Source organism: Colletotrichum spaethianum, assembly GCF_022836535.1.
Source record: "Colletotrichum spaethianum MAFF 239500 DNA, contig20, whole genome shotgun sequence".
NCBI classification, from domain to species: domain Eukaryota; kingdom Fungi; phylum Ascomycota; class Sordariomycetes; order Glomerellales; family Glomerellaceae; genus Colletotrichum; species Colletotrichum spaethianum.
Genome location: NW_026054790.1, coordinates 186,684 through 204,928, shown reverse-complemented (window position 1 = coordinate 204,928; position 18,245 = coordinate 186,684). Strand labels below are relative to the sequence as shown.

The following is an 18,245-nucleotide window of genomic DNA, read 5'->3' as shown; positions in this document are numbered from 1 at the left end:
CAATGCCGATCCGTCCGAGTCGCGCGTCGCGTCACTGAAGAGAAGACACGACGAAATGGTTAGCCGCCACGACTCTTTGCAGCAATTTTTCTCCGCGATGCGATCTATGCCCGAGGGTCAGGCACACGAGATTCTTAAAAGAATCCGGTCCGGGGCATCGGCAGAGGATATTGTCCCCGAGATCGAGGCGGGATGTCTGCTGGTGAGACTCGCTTCGCGAGGAGACGTGGAGACACATGAGCCAGAGCAAAGGGTGGCTGAGGTCAAGAAACCGGCTCCCAGTTCTAAGGCAAGGGGATTTGATATCAGTTGGGCATACCCCTCATGGGCCCATCGCCCGTCCATGAATGTTACGTAGCGGTTTGTTTGTAGCGTATTCGCTTGGGGATTGCACTTTGGCCGAAGAACCAGACTCATCATAGAGCTTTGTAGATGACTCAAGACAGCATCGAATATAGGAAGGGTACAGATACGAATCGTTCAAATAAATTCTTGTTCCAAGCAGCCTCGGCCAGACAAACAATTCGCCCGATACGTGACTTGCCAGCCCCGGGCCGAGCGGGAGATCATCGTCGGTCCCTGCCGGCCCTGACATGTTTCTCCGTAAAATACTCCGGAACCTTGCCGTTACCGGCCCATTGCCGATGACGACTGATCGCGTCATTGCGCCGACCCCAGATTTCATTTGACAGACTGCCGTGTGGGCTTATCGCGTGGTTGCAATCCAATCTATCAAGACACGATGGGGTTTCCCAACGCGGACATGCTCCGTAAAGCCTGGGTTTGCTGTCATGTTGATCGGCGAATTGAGGCTCTCGTCGTAGAGTCCATGTACGCGATGTCAATGCCCATGGACAAAGTAAATAGTATATAATGTCACGAAAAGCTGCTTTTCTTTAAACCAACATCAACGGCCTCAATCTTTAGCTTCTCAGGACAATAATATCCCCCCCTAATTCATCATGTTACCTACAGTCTCAATCCTTCTGGCTCTTTGCCCCCTTGCGGCCCTCGCTGCGCCATCCCCTTCTCTTCTTGAGCACGAAAAAAGAGCCATTACGTGCCTGAAGGTTGGAGCGACTGCAACGGCCAAATGGACAAACAGCGCTGGACAGACATGCACTTTTACAGGCGTGGTGGGAAGCAATTACGGCGCCAACAGCGCGGGTTCAGGAGAGTAAGTCGTTCTACATGCCGTCATGGGTTCAAATGTTAAGATGAGGGTTTCAGCTATTCGTGCAATGGTCGATGCGGTGCCGGCTGTACTGGAACTGCTCTGGGCAACGTTTACACGCAAGACTGCTTCTCGCATGACATCTGCTCATATTTCAACAACGCAAGTGGCGGTGCCAGGTAAGCGAGACTTCTAGTGTTATGACAGCTTTCTGTTTGTAACGGATATCACACGAAGGAAGCTAACTTGGAGTGTAGTGACCCCAACTGCGGTGCGGCATACAACGCTGCTGTCGATGACACAGCTCTTGGCGCCATCAATGGGTGTGGGCAGACCAACCCGTCGGATGCGGTGTCCAAACCTTCCACGAAGCCTAGCTGCAGTTGAACAAGTAGTGTTGTCAAGATTCAAGGCAGTACAAGAGGGGCTAGCACGAGCTGTGGCATGTAGTCTATTGGGAACCTCATCGTTTTACATACGGGGCGAAGGGAAAAGCATCGAAGTGATGTAAAAGGGAGAAAGGAGTGGATAGAGAGGTACGAAAGAGGCAGAGAAAAACAACAAGACAGGCTGTTGAAAGGATATCGAGTGTCTTGGGCAAAGTGATGGAGGCAGAATGAAGAGACGAGCCGTGTTGAATGGCAATTACTAGCCTGGGTAGAGTATACGTATAGTAACAAAAGGTGGCTATGCAGAAGACCTCTCTATCTAAGCCACGGTCCCAGTGTCTTTGAATGGTAGTTTCTTCCCATCATCATAGCTAGCCCATCCAACCAATTTCATCGAACTCAGTGTTCCATCTCGTCCTGGAGGCTGTCGACACTCGCTTCAATAGATTCATGCTCGCCAGATGAAGTTGTTTCATCTGCGGCAGCTGAAACGCTGTTGTGAATTGTGCCATCAGGAGCTGCTTGGTTGATGCCTGAGTCGTTCTCCATGGCATATATATACCCCTGTTCAATCGCTGAAGGAGCCCCTCCGAAAGCATATGGGAGACCCCAAGGGCCAAACAAGTTACTGGTAACATCGTCGGCAGCGTTTTCGTAGGTGTTCGAAAAGCCGTTTGTGTAGCCAAAGGCATGGGACCGAGTCTGGAACGAAGCCTGATGAGTCTGGAACGAAGTCTGATTCGGCTGACTGACGAGCAGAGGTTGCTGGAGAGAGTGCTGCTGGTTCGAGTATCGATGTGGGGAGCCTGTCATAGTATGACGGGTTGGGAACAGCGTCATCTCGGAATTCTGATGAAACATTGCCTGGTTCGTAAAGCCTGGGTACATATAGCCTTGGGGGATACTGGGCTGAATCTGAGGCGGAATGATCGATGGATAACGGTGTGCCTAAGAGAAGGCGTTAGGTCTTTCTTTCAACCGTCAGAGGCAACATACCTGTTCCATACTGCTTGCAGTATATCCGCTGGGTGGGATACTAGCATAGGCCTGCGGCTGGTTCACGCCTCGAGCAGAGGGAACGATGATATGAGAAGCAGCCTGTCTTCGAAATGCCCGGAAGGCTTCCTGGAACTGTTGCTCTGCGTCCTCGTCCTCGCCTTGAGCTGACCCGTCAATATCTGCTCGTCTCTTGCGCTTCCTGCTAGCCGGATTCTTCGCTGGGTCATCGACAGCCCCGCCGGATGGATCGTTTGATGCGGCTTCCTCCTTGGCCGGACGCCGTCGCAGGGTGGGTGTCTCTTCCGCTTCTTCCCATACGGCTCTGAGCTTGTCGAAACGCGCGGAGATGTGAGGTTTGCCTTCCCACTCGGCAGGGAGTTTCATACCGCGACGAATCAAAGCCGAATACCACAAGTGGTTGTGGCTGCGGTCTCCATCATCGATAATGGTGCTGTCGTCGGGCATGGGCTCGTACGCGTCTGTAAGATCGTTGAGAATCGCGGCTTGTGTTCTTCTCGTGATGTCGGCACCGTTGGGGCGAAGTTCATTGATTCTCTGGAGAATCGATAGATGATACCGTCTGGCCGTGTTGTCGTCGGGGCAGCTTTCAATTGCATCTTCGATTCCTGCTTTCAAACCATCCGCCTCAAGGTATCTACCTTTCTTGCAGCTGTTGCAATCCTTTTTGTTATCACCTCTTCCTCTTCCGCTGCTTTTCTTTCGGCTTCTCTTCTCGTCTCCCTCGTCGCCCTCATTGTTCAGATTCTGGTCCATCTTTGTTGTCACTTGTGCTTGGCGTCCTGTTCTACCAAGTGATGTAAGGTATTAGAGTCTGAAAAGATGAGGTGAAAAGTTTGGGTCAAGGAGGGACCCGCCAAGGACAAATATGAAGATAATCCATTGAAGCAGCCGGGCTGGTCAGGGCTGGTCCTCTTGACGACTAAGCACACACCAGAACGCGTGGATGGAGAGAAACAACCGGAACATGACTATATTTGCCCTTCCCGGGTTACTAATAAGCTTTCAAGTGCGAAAAGAATAACGAAAAGCGGTTGATACACCTTCGTGAGTCATTCGTTGTTCTTTTGATCCCCCATTATTTGCTTTGGTATCTCCCAGCATCAGACCGAAGGATCATCTTGAACAATTCGATGTCATTCCTCGCGTCCAAAGCGCTAGTCTTTGGGGCTTTCCCGTTGACCACACAATCGTAGAACTCAAGGAACTCGTTTGTGTACGGGTCCTGATACGTCTTCCTTATTGTCCGCTCTTGGAACCCGTCCTTGCCCACCAGCTCTCGGATGGTCATCGTAACGGGCAATCCCTTGACATAAGGGGTGTCGAAGTTGACGCGAACAATTTTATTAGGTGAGTAAACCTCGATATGAGCGTCGAACTGCGGAACGTTGCTGAAACCAGATTCGTACGTGACAGGAAAGTCGTCGTACTTAAACAGGACGCTGAAGATGCCAGGGAATGTCAGGCAAGCTCCAGCGACACTACTGGGCATACCAATAATCTCCCTCATGGCCGATAAATCGTGTGTTCCAAGTCTGTAGCAATGTCAGCAACAGATTTTGAATTCTCGAACGTGTCTTGACATACCCTCCAAGAAGTCGCAACATCCTCTGCGAGTCAGAAGTGACAGACACTCCAAACTCCTTTTTAAGTGCTTGCTCACAGATATCTTCCTCACGCTTCAGTCGGTCTCTAGTGTCTGTATCACTGTAGTCGCTAAACTTCACTGGGAATGTAGCGGACTGGTCGACGAAGGTCGAGTTGGGCCCAATAATGTCTCGGACTCTGGCGTACTGAATCTTATCCATGCCGCCAACTTCCTTTACAGCATCTGTGAAGGCTGTCGCAAACCGACGCATGGTACCGACCATGACCTTGCCCTTTGAACTTTTCTCTGCCTCGATGAGTAGATCAATATCGCGGAAGCAGACTGACACGGGCTTCTCAATGAGGACATATTTGTCGTTCTTGAGGGCTAGGATGCCGTGGTCGACGTGGTATGCATCTGCATTAGCGATCAGCACAACGTCGACGTCGGGCGAGGAGCACAATTCCGCTGCATCAGTCGTCGTTTTCGGCGTCCCTCCTTGAACCTTCCTGGCACAGTGCGCAAGGGATTGCTGGGAAATATCGCAGAGATATGTCGTCTGGTAGCGCTCATAGAGAAAGTTTAGGTTGGAGATGTGGTTGACCTGGGTGATCTCGCCGCAGCCGATGACGCCCACCCTCAGGATTTGCGCTTTCTGTTGAGTGGCCATGTTTGCGACTACGGTACTGATGCAGTTGGATGTAGCGAATGGAGGTCGATGTTTGTTTCAGCCCGGCGAAATACGGTTGTTGACGTCAGTGGATCATGTGCCCTTTGATTGGGTGTTTCCTCAATGTCTACGTTTCAATACGGCACCCAAAATGATCGTTGATCGGGGTTTAAATATTCTGGTGAGTTTAGTGGGGGATCTGGCTCCAGCAATGTCGTCAGTTCGGACCGATTGGTTTGAGCCTCAATCAACATGTGCCACGTGAAGATGGATCAAAGGCCGGCCACTTTTGCTGTGTTTCCCTTATCCAATGATGTTGCGATGGCGTTGGAGAAGTCTCAGCTGGCTGCACACCAGCTCCCACCGATACTCCCCGGAGCTGAAATGATCACCGGGTAGAATCGGAGCAAGCCTAAAATCAACTGTAACGTGCCCAGATGTCTTAGCTCAGCTAAAGAGAGTGTTATCAAGTTGTTCGTTGCTCTCTTCCCCGCATGAACCCCTGGCCTCCGATTTCCGGTAGTCATCATCCCGAGTTCCGGTCCCGCGTCTTCCCCATGGGGATGAACCGGGGGTTCATGCGCAGTGCTGCGGAGACTTACCGAGGAAATTGGACTCTAGGCGGTGGCTGGAAAACCTGTGGTCGGCCATTGTGCAGATAATGGTTGAAATAAATAAATGGCATGATCCCCCCTCCTTCACGTCGACATTGTGGTCGACGCTTTAGTCTTTCTCACGAGTCCGACTCGCTTCTAAGTGGGTAGAACAAGTGGCCAACTTGACGCAGTTCCCGCTTCGACTTGTTCCCAACCATTCTAGTACCAAGAACCTTCATCCACGATCATGGGAATCTTTGGAAAGAAGAGGGACGCCCACATTGCTTTTGGGCCAGCACTTGCAGCTGTACGCGGTTCCTCGACACCTCACCTCCTTGTGTCGATCGCAATCTAATTAGTCCTCAAAACTTCTAGGTCCTTCCCAAAAATCCAAAGCCATGGTACTTAACGGCTCACCTGTTGAAGCTGAACCTCCTCTTGCTAGTACCGCTGTTGTCTTCGGCATCAGTTGGCTATGATGGTAAGGCCAACAATTGAACATTTGTCTCCCACTGCCGATGAGAAAGGCAATTGATAGCATTGTAGGATCGATGATGAACGGCTTACAGACTCTACCCCAATGGCGTCAATTCTTCGGAAACCCCGAGGGTGCGATCCTTGGACTCATGAACGCTGTATACCCACTTGGCAAAGTCGTTGCTCTATTCGTCGTCACCTACGCCGGCGATCGATGGGGCCGCAAATTGCCTCTCTTCATCGGACTTGTGGCTTGTATTGCTTTTGCTGTTCTTCAAGGCCTCGCCAAGGACTTAACGAGTTTCGTCACGGCAAGGGCTTTGCTGGGGTTCTTCACGACTTTTATCAGCCAGCCGAGCCCCATCATTATTACCGAACTTGCATACCCAACTCAGCGGGGAAAAGTAACTGCCCTCTACAACACATTCTTTGTAAGTAGATTATGATACTATCCTGTGCCTTGCTGAATGAAAACACATTACAAAATTCACATGGTCCCGAATGTAATGTTGATGTTTTTGCACATAGTACTTCGGTTCCATCTTTGCTGCTTGGTGTACGTTTGGCACATTCAAGATCGCGTCCACTTGGAGCTGGCGGATTCCGTCGATTCTCCAAGGTGCGGTTCCAGTTGTTCAGTTACTTGGGTTCTATTTCCTTCCAGAGTCACCTCGGTATGTCGCTCTTTCGCCAGTTCCGATTTTGAATCTGCACATGTCACTCTTGTAATTTGTAACTGACTTTGCGTCCCTTCCCAGTTGGCTCATGCGTCGTGGTCGAAAAGACGAGGCGCGAAAGGTTTTCGCCGATTATCATGCTGGCGGTAACCTTGACGACCCCTTAGTCGACTTTGAGATGCGCGAAGTAGAACTCACTCTCGGCGAAGAGGTAGAGGCCATGTCCCAGTCATCCTGGCTTGAGCTTGTGCGAACCCCAGCCAACCACAAACGTACGCTGATTGCCGTAATTTTGGGCTTCTTCTCGCAATGGAACGGCGTTGCAGTAGTATCTTATTACTTGGTATGCTCAGAAACATGCTGACGCTTTGCTACTCTCCGCACGAGGATTGCAAGACTAACCATATGCATTAGACATTGGTTCTCAACACCATCGGAATTACCGAAGTCAAGGACCAAACGCTGATCAACGGGTTGTTGCAAATCTTCAACTGGGTCATCTCAACTTTTCTCGGGGCACTAATGGTTGATCGACTCGGCCGAAGACTTTTGTTCCTGATGTCCACGGCGGGTATGCTTGCTAATTATATCGCCTGGACTGGTTTGACTTCTCACTTTGTCGCCAGTCGCGACGAGTCTACCGGAAGAGCGGTTGTAGCCTTCATCTTCATTTTCTACTTCTTTTATGATGTTGCATGGACACCTTTGCTGCAAGCTTACCCTGTCGAAATCTTCCCTTACACACTTCGTGGGCGTGGTTTGTCTATCACCTATATTTCTGCCTTTACCGGCCTTATCATCGGAAATCAGGTTAACCCAATCGCGATGAAAACGATCGCCTGGAAGTATTATATAGTCTTTTGCTGTATACTTGGTGCACTGTTTGTCCTGATTTGGTTTCTGTTCCCCGAAACTAAAGGGCACACACTGGAGGAAATCCGCGAGGTATTTGAGGGCAAGCCCGTGAGTAAGATGATTGACATCGAGGAAGGGGGTGACGGGGAAGATAAAAAGGACGAAAAGGTAAAACAAGTCGAGTTGGCCTGATAGACTTGATCATATGATGTAAGACTGTTTGATACCATGGGGTTGCCTGGCTTTGTCTACATTCAAGCCCGCTTCCGCCTGCTACTTTTTCGTTACTTCAAGCAAACTATCACGGATCTGTGGGTTTTCTGTTTCTTTTGTCACGAAAGTTAATCTGTTTAGAAGCTCACGAGTTCAAAGTACTGGTTAGTCTCAATAACCAATGCTCGTCAAAAGTCTGGCTGCCTTGGTGGCATATGATTCAATACTTACTATGTTTTATCTGTCTCGAGAGATATTAAATTTTGTCTCTCTAGTATCTAAGAATTTCCTCAAGATCTAAGAGAGTCTACTTACTGGTCATCCTGGGGGAATTTTGCACCGCCCTGCCGCCTGATCTCGTCCAAAATATCCATGACACGGGTCGTCTCGGCCCAAGGCATAACATCGCTCTCCGTACGTCCAGCGGCAACGTCCAGGGCCACCGCGTCCGCTTCCCAGTAAAACCCCTTTCCGATTCTTTCAAAGTCAAACTTCTTGGACTTCAGACCTAGTGTTGGAGACTCGGCCCATCCCTCGCCAGAGGCCGTAGATGAGTGGACGGTGAATGACCCAGGAACTGAAGTAGCAACACCTTCAACGATGATGTACCCATCGCTTCCTTCAATCCTACAGAACCCGGGTGGAGACTTGACCTGAGTTGACGCTGTCAAAATACCCTGCTTCCCACTGGGATAGAGAAGAAGAGCTGAAGTGGCGATGTCGATATCATCCGATATCGTTTGTGTGGCAGTAATTTTAGGCTTTTTGGCTTTATCGCCCACGCCTGGGTCCAGCGCCAAGATCGTAAAAGTCAAGCTGTAGACACCGATGTCAAGAAGACTCCCGGCACCAAGAGCAGGATTTTTCAAGCGGGAATCAGGGCCCAAGGAGGCGATGTTCATGTTCGTGGAGAAATCGCAGAAGACGCGGTGGATATCTCCAATCAGCTTATCTGAGTGTAAGACCTCCAGCAGAGATTGCGTGAGAGGGAAGAAGCGCGTCCACATGGCTTCCATCACGAAGACGCCCTTCTCCTTTGCAGCGTTGAACACTTCTCGGGCCTCTTTAGCAGTAATGGTGAAGGCCTTTTCGCAAAGTACATGCTTCCCGGCACGGATGGCGTCGAGACAGTTTTGCTTATGAAAAGCGTGAGGCGTGCCGATATATATGACGTCGACGTTGGGGTCATTGTATACTTCAGCGTAACTGCCGTAGACGGTTGGTTCCTTGCCAGGCAGATGTTTCTCAACGAAGGCTTTGCCCTTCTGTAACGAGGACGACCCAATGGACTGGATAATGTGTTTTGCCTTGGCATCAGAACGCTCAAGAACCAGGTCCTCAACAAACCATGAGGAAATGAGGCCGGTGGCGATGATGCCCCAGCGAAGGATCGGAATATCGGTCGTCATGACGAGAGATGCTATGGATGTTCAACTTGGAAATAGTCGCTCTCTTATCATACATGACGTTGGAGGAACAGCACACTGGTCCTTGGGTCTATTTATGGGAAACGGAGGCTTATAAATCACTCGTGATCAGACACATATTTGCGGGGCGAGTTGGGGACATTAAAGAAATGCCACCTATCACATGGCTCTTAGACGGTGAGCGGCAACCCTGAGGTGCGTTGTTCTGTCGAACATATCGCTAAAGGAGACTGATGAAGCTAGAAGGTTAGCTCTGCCGCTTCTAACGACTGTAGATGGAGAGGAGAGTGGGGAACACACGACTCCGATACTCCCCGTAGGTTTCAAGCACCCCGTATATTACCGCAGAGTGGGCTCTTAGCGCCGATACCAATCCCAGTCGTGATGCTGTTGCTGTTTTTACGTAGTTGAACAAGCGGATCCACTCGACAGACCGAAACACTGAAATGCCTTTTATACACCGCTATCGCCTACTCTGTCACTGTCAAAGAACTATCGTGAATTCCGACTGCTTTGAGACCCTCCACCAATTAATGAGCACCAGCGAGGGCTTTCAGGTCGAGCGCCATCAATATTGATGTTGACGTTGATCCCGCAGCCAATTTACTAGTAATAGAAGGTCTTGAAGAACGAAGCAACTTGCACCCTGGACGCAAGCATTTGAGCACCGACTAATTGCTAAGCTATCGCTCCTGCGATAGGTGCAGACGCTGCAGACTTGTCACCTAAGCGAATTGACCAGTACTGATTATCTCGACACAAGCTGAGAAACAGGCGACGCCGTGGTTACAAGGTCTAGGAGGGTTCATTGCTATCACTCGTACGAATCTCACCGCCTTTGAGACCAACAAAATCATTAGGGTTGGCTAATAGATGGAAGCCTCATCGGGGTTGAATACTTTCTCTTCAATGCTGGTAACTAACGAGCCAAGGACTGAGACTTCTGGGCATGTGTGTAGTCACTTACATGCAAATCATTAGAATCTATGCATCCATCGCTGAGTCCCGAGATAAGTTCCCTTCTGCTTGAACTTAGAAAACTGGCTTTCACTCATGCGATTTTACTTGTCTAATCAGTCAAACATTTCTTCTACTCGGACTGAAACTAGTTTAACTTCAACATTCAACTGGTTTGTTAAGTGATAGGCGGCCAACTCCGACGACAATCAGCAGTGTCCCTTTCATCCAGCCAGTGGCGTCGGGCCTCAGTCCCCGTCTTCGGCTGCGGGGTTTTGCTTATCACTCCGTATCACCCCGCATCCTCAACGCGGCCGATCGGCTGAAATTAGTCTTTTTTGCAAATGCTGATTTAAACCTCCAAGGACACCCATTCTTCCCACATGAGTTGGTTGGTGTGGGCGTGTCCTCACACAACACGAAACCTTGAGTTGGCCAATCATGAGCACCGCAGCTGTCGTATCTGACCCGGAGACAACTTCCCTCCGCTTGGCGTCGGGGAACGGCCCCGTCACACGGCGGATCTTATGCACTCCGCTCCGCGACGCCCTTCCCACTGAGATCCCTATCATTGATATTTCACTCGCATTCAGCCTCGAGCTCGCGGACCGGAAGTCTGTCGCGCAGCAGATTCGCGAAGCTGCGACAACCTCTGGTTTTTTCTACCTGGTCAACCATGGCATTAACTCGAACATCACCGACTCTGCGTATGCAGCATGCTTAAAATATTTCCGCCAGGACGAGAAGACCAAGATGCGTTCCTGGGTGGGAAAAAGTCGCTACTTCAACGGCTACAAACCATCCGGATCCCAGCGCATCAACAAATCAGAAAGCGTCGATGTCCGCGAGTCGTTCAGTTGGACTTATGATCCCCGCTACGACCCTGATGTCACGGATGTGAAAGCCATCCCCGAAGAGGCAAGAAATTTCTTGCGAATGGAGGACTTCCACTGGGATGGGACATCCAACATGCCTTGCTTCAAAGAAGCCATTATTCGCTATTGGCAATCCTGTATGAAGCTCGCACGTGTGTTAGTCCGTGTGTTTGCTATGTCTCTTGAGCTGCCAGAGGATTATTTCGACTCGAAATTTGCGTACCCTGACGCCGCTTTGGCGCTGAACTACTACCCGCCTTTGCCCCAAGCCCAAGGCGATGCCGGTTCAGGCGCCACCACTCAGGTCTCAATAGGGTCGCACACAGACTTTCAACTCTTCACCATTCTGTGGCAAGACGCTGTCGGGGGATTACAGGTATTGAATCGTCAGGGCGAATGGATACGGGCGGCACCGATACCAGGGACGTTCGTCGTTAACATCGCGGACTACCTGCAGCGTATCACCAATGATCTCTACGTCAGTACAGTCCATCGAGCTCAGAATTTCAGTGGCGAAGAGCGCATCAGTATGCCCTTCTTTTTCGGATTTGGGCTGCATGAAAGCTGCGGAGTTATTGGAAATTGTGTCAAAGATGGTGAGAGGCCCAAATATGATGAGATTGGTTGCGAGGCATGGGTCCAAAGGAGAGCGCAGGCAATGCATAAGGTAGAATCGGACGACGAAAATGAGGTATGATTTACAGTCTTCTATTTTCATCACTAGAGTTGTGCATAGGGGGCAGTTCAGAGGCCAGCACGACTAGTGAATGTATCCAACCCTCTGGCCGATCAGATCCTCAACCGCACAACGACATGTGCTCGACGGCGGAACTTTCCAGCACTGCGATAATGTTTCCAACAAAAATCACGGAAATGGAGTTTGTTTCGCCATCGACGTCCGAGGCCTTTTCAGATGGCCCGTGTAGAAAAGACGCATGATTTCACAACACGAAGCCCACCAATAGCAAACATTTCTCGATAAGAAACCATTGGAATAATTATGTTAGTAAGAAGTTTTCAAGTCACTCCGAATCGCTCTGGATAGACTGAGGATTAGTCAAGGCTTAGCGTGGTCGTGAAGAGATTTAGTCACAGTCGTTGAAACACAATGAAGGAATCATGGAAGACTTCGAGAACGAACATTGCTCATTTGAGTACTTTAGCACTAATTGAGCTATAGTGAGTTATGGATGCAGTTGGAGGACAAATGAACGCAGCTAAGATCACTGTTTGTCCTCCATCCCTTGTCCATTGCTTTTTCACCATGCTGCAAGCAACGCATCTAACGTAATTTGATGGGGATTGACAACAGAAATATAGGGAAACATGTAGCAGAACCATTAAATAGAACTTTCCTTCTTGCTTTCGGTGAATATTACAGTGTAATGGATCATTTCAGTGAGCTTGTCTTTGGAAACCAGGTCGGCAACTAGCCACCAGTAATTTACTAGCATTCATCCGATTTTGGCATGATGGATCTTGGCCTTTGGCGCTCCGCGTTATGGCTTCTCGCAATCCGGAAATCCTCTCACTTTCCAAGAAATAATGGCGGTATATACCTAGTCCTCAAGAAAGTGTGTCACGGCGCTGCTTCGGAGGTCTCCCTGCTGCGGAACGCCGGAGACTGTTGCCACAGCGTCATTCATATGAGTCTTTACTATTGGTTAGTCGTCCAATCTCATAAGGTTCGTTCGTGACTGAAAACAAAAACTCTCATGTCTCTTCGGAAAAGTCCATCTTTGACATTTCTACCAAGACGGATGTGTAAGCAGATGACGGTTTTTTCACGGTGGCTAGGAGTTTTCTCCCCATCTGCCGTGGTAATCATGCTCTATTTTCCCAACGATGATTAGAATTTGACAACTATCGCTATGCCATTACTGCCGGTTTCATAGAGGGTCAAATTTGGCGTCTGGTTCAGTAGAGATGGCTCCGAACAGCACTTGCTATCTCTAAGAGGGGCGCTGCAGTCGACGTAACTCGATCCATTGCTTGAGAATCGAATACGAAGGACTAAACAGTAGGGTAGTCGAATGTCAAGTGGGCGAATCATTCGTGACGGTATACTCCAGGCTGAATTAGTGTTACACTGCTTCTAATTTTGTATGTGAAGAATAACTCATCCACCACTATGTTCGTTGATAGAGCAGTTGGAATAACTTCGAATATTACCCTTCCGTGACCCAACGGGCCAACATGAAACCACATTTCTCTCGCCGGGGCATGATTAGTGATTAAGAAATCTTTTCGGCCTGGGCCCATTTACAACAGTCGTCGCTTAGAATCCGAAAAAAGACCGTAGTATCCATAGCTGGACTAACAAGAGCTTACTTCACCAGTTCCATGACGCTTTTCCTATACCTTGTTTGATCAGCTTCAGAAGGTAACTTTCGAAAATTCCACCACAACATCTATATTACTCAAGCTATATCGGAGAGTCAGGTCGCTTGCGACACAACCATCTCATTTTCAGCAAAGAATAGGGTCTGTTCGCGCAGGATTGGGCAACGAGTAGCTCGCCAAGACAGGGTAACACTCAGAACAGAAAAGTTGTCTGGTCTGAAGTCAAGTTACTGGGACTTGCCCAGTACGCCAATATACTACTGAGAATCGGTCTGAGAGATGCTGAGGAGAAAAGGCATCGAAAAGCTGAGCACGAGTGGCTTGAAAAGCGCAGCTAAGCGACGCGGAACAGCGGCATACATTCGGAGTGTAATATGGATGATGGCATCTTCTTCTACCAAACTTTTCAGCTTGTCTTGCTGAATGAGTTTGCGTGTAGAGCTGTCAGAAGCCAGACTTGAACCTCAGGCCCGGACCTATCGTGTTAGCATGAGCAACATCAGTGTTCTGATGCTTTCATGTTGCGCTTGAAACTCCTCGGGCAAACTCCGACTTTAGTTGTCTACATATTTATCGGAATCAAGTGCCTACGGAGGGTTCAAGCCGTTGTTGTCCCGCTAGTCAGCTTAAAGTTTTTCTATATGTGCGGGATGAAGCGTTTAACAGTCCTTCCGCGTGTCGATGCGCCTGGACCTATATCTATTCCCTGTAAAAAGCCCATGTTTGTAAACCGACAAACATCTCTGCAAATGCTTCTTTTGCTCCTTGCGCCAATCATTCCCACGTGCGATTGTGAAACGGTTGCTGACAACAAGAACGCGAGTGGCTCGGAAGTAAGTTCATCAAGCGCAATGCGCAAATATGAAATTCGCAGGGACGCAAGTAGAGTTGGGATGGGGAGCAAAAGTGAGCGTGCTTATTGGTGTAACTCCAGGAAAGTTTAGGCTTGAAACTACTTGCACGCTCGTTGACGAACCCGAACCCCCAAATCGGATAGCTGGCAGCAAAGTCAATGCAGGCCATGAGTCGGGCTGAAGTCTAACTTCGAAGAAAACTTCATGAGGATGGGTTTATTCGATGCCTTGTGGGTATATCTTTCCAAGGACGGAATGGCGGCTATGTAATTTCTGCCCATTTAATAGACCAACGGCACTTTATCAGACTTGTCGTCGCTGCTTGTTTCGTGAGGATCATCACTATGTCTGCCGCGTCACTGCGCGGGAGTCTGGTACCGTTACCAGAATATCATCGCCGCGGACTCATAATTTTAACAGCATTTTCTTTCCTGTCTACTCTGGCTACCACTTTGCTTTGGATTTTCATTACCTACAAATTTCTGTCATACCGAAAACGAAAATGGGCACAGAAGAGGCGAGACAATGCCCGGCGAGAAAATTTCACTGCCGCCGATTTACCAGACCTTACTCTAGGGCTAGATGCTCCCGGCTCAGGGAACACCGGGTTTGCCCGGCTTGAAGAGCTCGACAGGTTGGCTAGTATGCAAGAGCAATCCAATGGCGTTGGCAACCAGCGACAACAGGAAGAAGAAGAGCAGGAAGATGAAGAGGAAGAAATTCGCAGTCCGTTCCCGATTCTCGTCTACAATCTTCTCTTGGCAGATATGATGGAGGCTGTCGCCTATAGCCTAAGTATTTACTGGGTATTAGAGGATGGAATTTATGCACCTTCTTCTGTCTGCTGGGCTCAAGGATGGCTGGGATCGACGAGTAATTTGGCCGCCAGTCTATTTCTTACAGCGATATCCGTCAACACTTTTCTGACAGTGGGGTTGGGATACAAGCCGCCGCCGTGGACGGTGTATGCCACCATCGCTGGTCTCTGGGTGTTTGATTTCGGCATCAATGGGGCTGGGGTGATCAGCTCTGTGCTTCACCCGGCGGTCCCACAAGAGTCTTTTTTCATGAGGGCTAATGTCTGGTAAGCTCTATCCCATATCGTTCAGTTTACAGGACTCTCCAAACTGATTTTAACCCGATTCAGGTGCTGGATCTCCACAGCGTATGATTCTTGGCGCTTATGGGCTCACTACTTCTGGGTCATGGTTTCAATTGCCATAACAATCAGCCTTTATGGCTATGTGTTCTTCGCCCTCTGGCGCCAGAAGCGAAACTGTCGTCATCTGCCGGGAAAGAGATCGTCGCAGAGCGAAGAGTCTGGTTTCCAGAGCAATCGAGACCCGGAACATCGACAGCTAACCGGGTACCACCCAGCTTTCCTCGTCTATCCGTTCGTATACATTGGTTGTAGTGTACCTCTAGTAATCGGCCGCGTCACATCTCTTCTGGGCATCGACCTCGGCATATTCTACTTCGCTTTCGCGGGGTCGGTTCTGGCCGCCAACGGACTCTTCAACTCTATTTTGTGGACAACGACAATACTATTTAGCGCTCCACAGGACGTTCACGATACGGGGTTGGACAGATTCGCCTTCATAAGGACGCCGATACGAGACTATGGCCACACAGTAGTCATCAGCGGGCCTGCCAGCAGGAGAGTACCCCTGTCAGAGTTATCCCCGAGAGTAAGAAAAAAGACTGGTGGTGGTGGAAGCATGGAGGTCAGAGGGGCTGGGGAAGGTCGTATGCAAGCACACATAATATGCCTGTGGTACATGCGCTTGAAATGCATAGCCGTGCGTCAGCGGGGCCTGTGGAAGGACCGTTTATTCAGATGGAGGTTGTGACAGCTGTTACAACAGAGCAGGTGAAGCCCACCTCGGTGCATGAGAATAAACCATAGCACACGGATCGTATAATATCATGTTTAGAGCCACTAAGGGAGCTCTACCAAGCATCGAGTATGGAGATAAAGCAGGTCGCTTAGACTGCAACTACAGAATGAGTTCATCAAGGGACAGACATAGGACTATAGCACAGGATGTCAACAGCCCCAGCCCTGAGGTATCCTATAACGTACCAGAGCATTTTCTTATAACAATGGATGATTATCTGGTTGCTGTAAAATGGCAAGGGCAAAAAGAGACTATTCACAAGTCGGTCGAAGGCTGTAGAGTGTTCCGTTGATATTCAGCACCTCGAATTTGGACCCTTCACGTGCCTCAAAAGAAACCCGATGTTTATCGTCTCTATTGCTAGAAGTCAATTGAACAATTTCCAGAGTCACGAAGGGTATTGTTCTCATTCCAGATTCAAAGTTTGAATGCCAGTCTGGATGGCAGGTTGGATGAGGGAATAGTCAAAGCGGCGACAACGCTAACCAAGAATGAATCGGGCGTCCCATCCCTTTCCACATGGTTAGGTGGGGTCCCGTCTCGCTCTCGCTTTCCGTCACCTCGTTTCTTCATAACTCCGCTACTCCCCGTGCTCCTCAACTGAATGTCTTCAACCATTCTAGTCAAGCCAAGTACTCAAAGGACACCCCGTTATCGACACGGGTTGCATCAAAAGTCAACTAATACAGCGATCTCTGCTTCAGGTTCCCCACAAAAGATCCTATCATCCAAACCATGTCTGAGGCACACGCCGAAGATGAGACCCCCGGAACAAGCAACAAGCGTCGCCGGACTTCCGGCATGTACCAAAGGAGGCGCGCTGTCGCCGCGTGTGGGCCATGCCGGGTACGGAAGACGAAATGCGACAACGTTCGGCCCGCATGTGGCTTTTGCCAACGGAATGGTGGCCACTGCACTTACCCTGACATTTCAAATGATTTCTCAACGTAAGCATATGTCCCATGTTTTTACACACCTCTCGGACCATCATTTGACCCTTCGTTACCCCCCAGCTTTGATCCTGCAAGCTTGGCGATTTTAGATCGCATCAACCATGTTGTTTCGCTTCTGGAAGCACCACGGCTACCACTTGACGACGTTGACCCGACTATTACGTTACAGCAGCCAATATTGTCCCCAACATCCATCAGCAGGCTACAAACCAGTACGAGCGTTGCGGTCAACGCAGAATCAGCTCATGCATCAAATGTTTTACCAGAGGATGATGTTATGATACGGCTTGGCATATCAGAATCTGCAGCTACCAGTTCCAATTGTGAGGCAATTCTTAGATGGCCAATTTTCAGGGACATCGTTCCTGACGTTGAGTCCTTCATTCTTGAGTTGGAAGATGACGATCAGGGGAGTCTCCTGATCGACCCAAGCCCGTCAACTCTGGCAATCTTGGCCGAGGAGTTCAGGAAGACGACTTCACAGTGCTCTCGAAGAAATTTCTGGCATATGTCCACGTGAAGAATCCTATACTTGATGTTGCGGACTTCAAAATCTTTGTCAGAGATGCAGCCGAATGCGGGCCACGATGGAATGGCCCCTCGTGTCTTGTGGTGCGTTCAGAGCTTGTAGGGATTTCTTCAGCGCGTGTACTGACCCAATAGCTAGCTTGTTGCCTGCGCGCTGGCTTGCCTTGCAAGTCCTTTCCAATCCGAGCTGAACTATAATGACACGCCAGAATCAATCCGCTCTTCTGCTTCAACCTCAACAGATCCGGACACAGCTAGAGCGTACTATCTCGCCGCTAAGAAAAGGCTGGGGCTGCTTGAGCCTTCCCTGCTGCAAGTGCAGTGTCTCTTTTTCTTCGCAGTGTATGAAATGTATACTCTCCAACCGCTGCAAGCATGGTTTTACTTCAACCAAGCTTGTGTCCAGTTCAAAAACCTTCTTTGGCGGCGAAGTCAAAGACGAAGCCCGTATCCGATCTCGCAAAAAACACGTCGTCTCGAGCAAAGGCTCTACTGGTCCTGTATGAAGTCTGAGTGGTGAGTCCAGACCCAAAAACCGTCCTCAAACAATTGCTAGAGCTTATTCGCAAACCGCAGTGAATTAAGATGCGAGATCCCATTACCTTCGAGTGGCATCACCAGCTTGGACTATCCGGACCTCTTTCCCTCGCCTCCGTCTGAAGTTGCTTCTCCTGCTGCTCAGCCAAGCGCGTTGGACGTTCTAGAAGATGACATACAGCATGAAGAGGAAAAAAGTTGGTTCTACTACCTGGCT

General features: G+C 49.5%; 5 protein-coding genes across 5 annotated transcripts; 2 read left to right on the top strand and 3 right to left on the bottom strand.

The window, feature by feature from the left end:
- Positions 1–1,962: 1,962 nt before the first annotated feature.
- On the bottom strand, positions 1,963–3,336 carry ColSpa_07758 (uncharacterized protein; the record flags this gene model as incomplete). Its single annotated transcript, XM_049273970.1, has 2 exons — positions 1,963–2,511; positions 2,560–3,336. 2 exons carry the CDS (start codon positions 3,334–3,336, stop codon positions 1,963–1,965), a joined length of 1,326 nt encoding a protein of 441 aa, XP_049129927.1.
- A 322-nt stretch (positions 3,337–3,658) lies between these two features.
- Positions 3,659–4,838, bottom strand: ColSpa_07757 (inositol 2-dehydrogenase 3; the record flags this gene model as incomplete). Its single annotated transcript, XM_049273969.1, has 2 exons — positions 3,659–4,115; positions 4,168–4,838. 2 exons carry the CDS (start codon positions 4,836–4,838, stop codon positions 3,659–3,661), a joined length of 1,128 nt encoding a protein of 375 aa, XP_049129926.1.
- Positions 4,839–5,988: 1,150 nt separating this feature from the next.
- Positions 5,989–7,635, top strand: ColSpa_07756 (lactose permease; the record flags this gene model as incomplete). Its single annotated transcript, XM_049273968.1, has 4 exons — positions 5,989–6,342; positions 6,440–6,585; positions 6,670–6,931; positions 7,003–7,635. 4 exons carry the CDS (start codon positions 5,989–5,991, stop codon positions 7,633–7,635), a joined length of 1,395 nt encoding a protein of 464 aa, XP_049129925.1.
- A 332-nt stretch (positions 7,636–7,967) lies between these two features.
- Positions 7,968–9,065, bottom strand: ColSpa_07755 (D-xylose 1-dehydrogenase (NADP(+)); the record flags this gene model as incomplete). Its single annotated transcript, XM_049273967.1, has 1 exon — positions 7,968–9,065. The coding sequence occupies one exon, from the start codon at positions 9,063–9,065 to the stop codon at positions 7,968–7,970; it is 1,098 nt and encodes a 365-aa protein (XP_049129924.1).
- Positions 9,066–10,481: 1,416 nt separating this feature from the next.
- ColSpa_07754 (2-oxoglutarate-Fe(II) type oxidoreductase hxnY) lies at positions 10,482–11,612 on the top strand (the record flags this gene model as incomplete). Its single annotated transcript, XM_049273966.1, has 1 exon — positions 10,482–11,612. The coding sequence occupies one exon, from the start codon at positions 10,482–10,484 to the stop codon at positions 11,610–11,612; it is 1,131 nt and encodes a 376-aa protein (XP_049129923.1).
- Between the last annotated feature and the right edge of the window lie 6,633 nt (positions 11,613–18,245).